The sequence below is a fragment of the Branchiostoma floridae genome, chromosome 9 (genome assembly GCF_000003815.2).
Source record: "Branchiostoma floridae strain S238N-H82 chromosome 9, Bfl_VNyyK, whole genome shotgun sequence".
Taxonomy (NCBI): Eukaryota; Metazoa; Chordata; class Leptocardii; order Amphioxiformes; family Branchiostomatidae; genus Branchiostoma; species Branchiostoma floridae.
The window spans coordinates 18,335,571-18,339,593 of NC_049987.1; the positions used below are offsets into that span (position 1 = coordinate 18,335,571).

Below are 4,023 nucleotides of genomic sequence, written 5' to 3' on the forward strand. Positions count from 1 at the left end.
AAATTACTACGTCGCAAGGCTAGATGATATTTTGGTGCGGTTACCATGGAAAGGAAATTCCCAAATTACGTCAAATCGGCATGAATCGTACGTGATTGGATGGATTCGGTCCTTGAGACTCTAATAGGTCTGCTTGTTGAATTTTTGTGGGAGGGAACTGGACATTTTGTTTCCTAAATACTAGCTTATGAATTGTTCTTGACTCTTGTTCTAAGTGTTTCGAAAAACAAAACAAAACTTTGTGTGACCGTTCGGTCGTGTTTACCAAATTTTCATTGCACATAAAGAAAGTCAAACGTTAACAGTTCAAAATACTGCATATATTTCCGCTCCGATGTTTTTTTAACGAAGTCTTTCCGGCTTCTTTCTTTTCTGACGTCCGCCATATTGAATTTCTCAAGATCAGCAACGAAAACAACTACTTTTATTGTAAAATCTTTCGTGGACATTAATTAATTGTTAGTCTTTCTCTTCATAGGAAGCACCCAGAGTTATGCATTTCTCCCATCATTTGATACAGCTCTGGACACCGTTTTTGTAGGACACCCCAGGTTAGTCCTCCAACAGATGCCTCATCAATGGCAGAAGAGGGACGACCGAGTCTGGGAGCTGTTTCCACAGACTTCCGACCATGTTTGAATTCAGGATGCCAGCGTTTTACAAGGTCATATGATGGGGCATCATCACCATAAGTTTCATTTATTTCATCAAAAGTCTTCTTTGGTGTGCGTCCTTTCAAATACAAAAACCGGATCACTGCGCGACACTCAACTGGCTCCATTTCACACCTGGTCCATTTCACACCTGACTCAGTTCAAACACCAGTAAATCAGAAACCACAATTAGTTCAGAACTGCTTTTTGCAACATAACCCAAGAAGATATGAATCATTACACATACAACATTTCATCTAGATGAAACAACTGGAAGTGGGTCAGGGGCATTTCTTATTGCACGCCCCTCGTACTAAGGTGACACTGACCTAATTTTATGGAAGAAATCCTCTGGAGACCCCATTTTTTTTTGCGTGACAGTGAAAAAAAAGGATTCAAGCAAAAATGCTGCTAAACCACGGGGCTAAACATCAAGTCCATTCTTTCCCAGGCTTGGTTTGTCTTCCATATGTTAACCTGCAGTTAGACTGTAAGGCACAATCGTCGACATTTCAATAATGTCTTTATTGCAATTCTTGTTTCTACGTTATCTACTTTACCAAAGACATTTCTTGATCCATTGGATAATCCGTTAGACGTTTCAATGTATTACATTACATAGGAGACCAGTATCACATTACATAGGAGACCAGTATCATATTACATGGGTTTTATGCTTGTGGTTGTGTGTATGTGACTTGGGGTAAAACTGTTCAATTATAACAAAGAGCAACAGTTTCACATATAGACCTTGCATGAGGACGGGTGAACGATTGTCATTGCGGTCACCCTAACCGCCTATTCTAGACTTGCAGAAGCCATTTTCATGAAAAATATGAAATATCATATTGATGAGACATTGCAGGGTGAAGACTTTTAGATTTGGTGAAAAAAGGTTTTGGTTTATTTTTTAGGCCTGTGCAGACGCCTAAACCAAAGTGGTTAGTCCCTAAATTGACGTCATCAGAAACCAAGATGGTGGCATTTTTTAAATTTGAAAATGGACACTTGAGATAGCGGGCTACTGTGTGGAGGGAGTTGTTATGACTTGGAATGTTCACGGATGAGATTATGACACCCTGAACTAGCATATTGTTACATTATCGCCTATACAGCTTGCCATTCGTGTTCTGTGCCCTACATAAGGTATATCGGTATGTTGGCGGCGTCGTTGCGGCCAAGCAATTTTACAGAGCACTCAACAGATTTTATCGATATAGATAAAGAAAACGAATATTTTTACTCTTTGTTTTGATGCAAACTTGTACGTATTGTATGCCTATTATAGCGTCAAGGGTAACGCAAATAAATTTAGACCGCCGCTACGCCTCCAACTTACCACAGTCCGGTGAGATACCTCTGAAGAATACACATTTCCGGTCGCTTCAATGTACATCCACGCTGGCGTTTCCGCAACACTTCACGAAGAGCCGTGCAACCCCTTGTCGAACCTCTCTCAGACGAAACCCGTAGATCAGCGGGTTGATTGCTGAGTTGAAGATGACGAAGACCAGCATTTCGGAGAGTCCAAGATGGTCTTCAGTCATCGTGGCCAGCCTGATAGAAATTGGCAGCCACCCGACCAGGAAAACGACGGTGATGATGACGATGGTGAAGGCGGATTTCCTGTTGACGCTTGACTGGGAAGCCACCGTCGCTTCTTGTGCAGCAATGGCGTTCATGTGCTTCCAGAGGCACCAAAATACCCCCAGGTTGAAGTAGACGATTGCCGCCATCGGGATGAAGATGAACACCAAGACGAGTATCCCGTAGTTGTCCGGCAATCCACCGCCCGTTGGTAGGCAGTCTCCCGATGTTTCTGAATGCCTGCAGTGCCAGCCGAAGTTGGGCAGCATCGCCAGCAATCCAGACAAAACCCAAACGGTCACGATCACGACCTTGCACTTCTCGTTGGTGACGTTGTTGACGTAGGTCATCCCGTGCACGATGAACCAGTAGCGCTCAGCCGTTAGCGCCAGGAGGCTGTAGGCAGAGGACAACCCGGAGAGGAATATTGCCGTCCATCGGAGCCTAGACGCGACAATGACTGTCCCAGCATCTGTAGTATTCGACAGTAATACCGAACTACTGGCATATACGAAGGCTGCGCCGGTCAAGACGTCGCTTGATGCCAGGTTAGCCACGACGATGTACACGGGCTTGTGGAGTCGTTCATGCCTGATGATGGCGGCAAGTGGGAGGCTATTAGCTACGACTGACCAAACACCAAGACATAAACCAACGAACACGAACTGTTTAAAGCGGCGTTTTCTGTCTGACGATGGACAAAGAGCCTCAATCTGCTTGCATCCATTGGCATTTGAAGTGTTGTTTTCTGGTATATAGGAACCGTTGGCACCCGCTAATGTGCTCCTGTGCTCAGACCGACCGTTCTGCAGCGTGGAGTTGGAGGATTCGCTCGCTTTGTCACTGTCGGCTCCGGTAGCCACGGTCCTCCCAACGGAGTGAATTGTGGCCATGAGAACAATGCACAACGCCCAGATGTAGATGCCTCGCTCTTTACAAATCACCATTGTTCTGTACATGTGCGCTTACTTAGACAGATATTCATTTGCGTGTTGGTTTAGCACCTTTTATACGTCCCTGAGGTGTTCTGTGTTTATTTATATCAGGGTACGTATCTCGCATTACTGTTCGGATATCTCGAACCTAGTCGTAAATTCACACTATCACATGTCACGATAATTAGAATTGAAAGCATTTGAAAAACATACGTTAAGGTCACCCCCCCCATTGGCAAATATGAATGTTTGATGGCTGAGAGTATGATGCAGTTTTGTCATAGTTTTTACCAAAGCACAATTGTTTTTCCAACGCGCAGAGTGTAACATGCTGTATAACTATATATGGTAGTCAGAAGAAGCACAAGCCTTTACATTGATATCAACTGCCGAAAATGTAACCTTCTTCGGTTGGCAAAGGTAACTGGCATTTAATCACATTATCGAAGTAGCGTGTTACTTCCTACGAAAATCAGAGCTAATAATCACGACTTTTAGATGAGGGCCAACATGAGAACATTGGTCATAATGTGTTGAGCTAGCTTTTCATCTAAAGCAGTGGTCATATGGGACTTTCAGGTGATCTCCAAAACTAGGGCAGCTGAAAGGAAATACTAAGTTATAATGTTAATAGAAATAGCACCATAGTGTGCATCCTCAGTCTTATGTTAAACATATTTCTTTTAGTAGGATGACTTGGTATTTTGTTTCGTATGCCCTAGTTTAAAAAGGCTATTTACATGCATAAATACATAGTGATACTGATAAACGAGTTGTAGTATTAATTAACAAAGTGTGATCTGACCAATTTCTGAAATAATTTTTTTAATTCCATCGATACCCTAAAG

At 43.0% G+C, this 4,023-nt stretch overlaps 1 protein-coding gene across 1 annotated transcript; it reads right to left on the bottom strand.

The window, feature by feature from the left end:
• Positions 1-2,038: 2,038 nt before the first annotated feature.
• Positions 2,039-3,187, bottom strand: LOC118422249 (G-protein coupled receptor 12-like). The gene has a single exon (XM_035829767.1). It carries the CDS (start codon positions 3,185-3,187, stop codon positions 2,039-2,041), a length of 1,149 nt encoding a protein of 382 aa, XP_035685660.1.
• Between the last annotated feature and the right edge of the window lie 836 nt (positions 3,188-4,023).

Coding starts and splice junctions, on each gene's coding strand:
- LOC118422249 (XM_035829767.1), bottom strand. CDS start 3,187: ATGGTGATTTGTAAAGAGCGAGGCATCTACATCTGGGCGTTGTGCATT.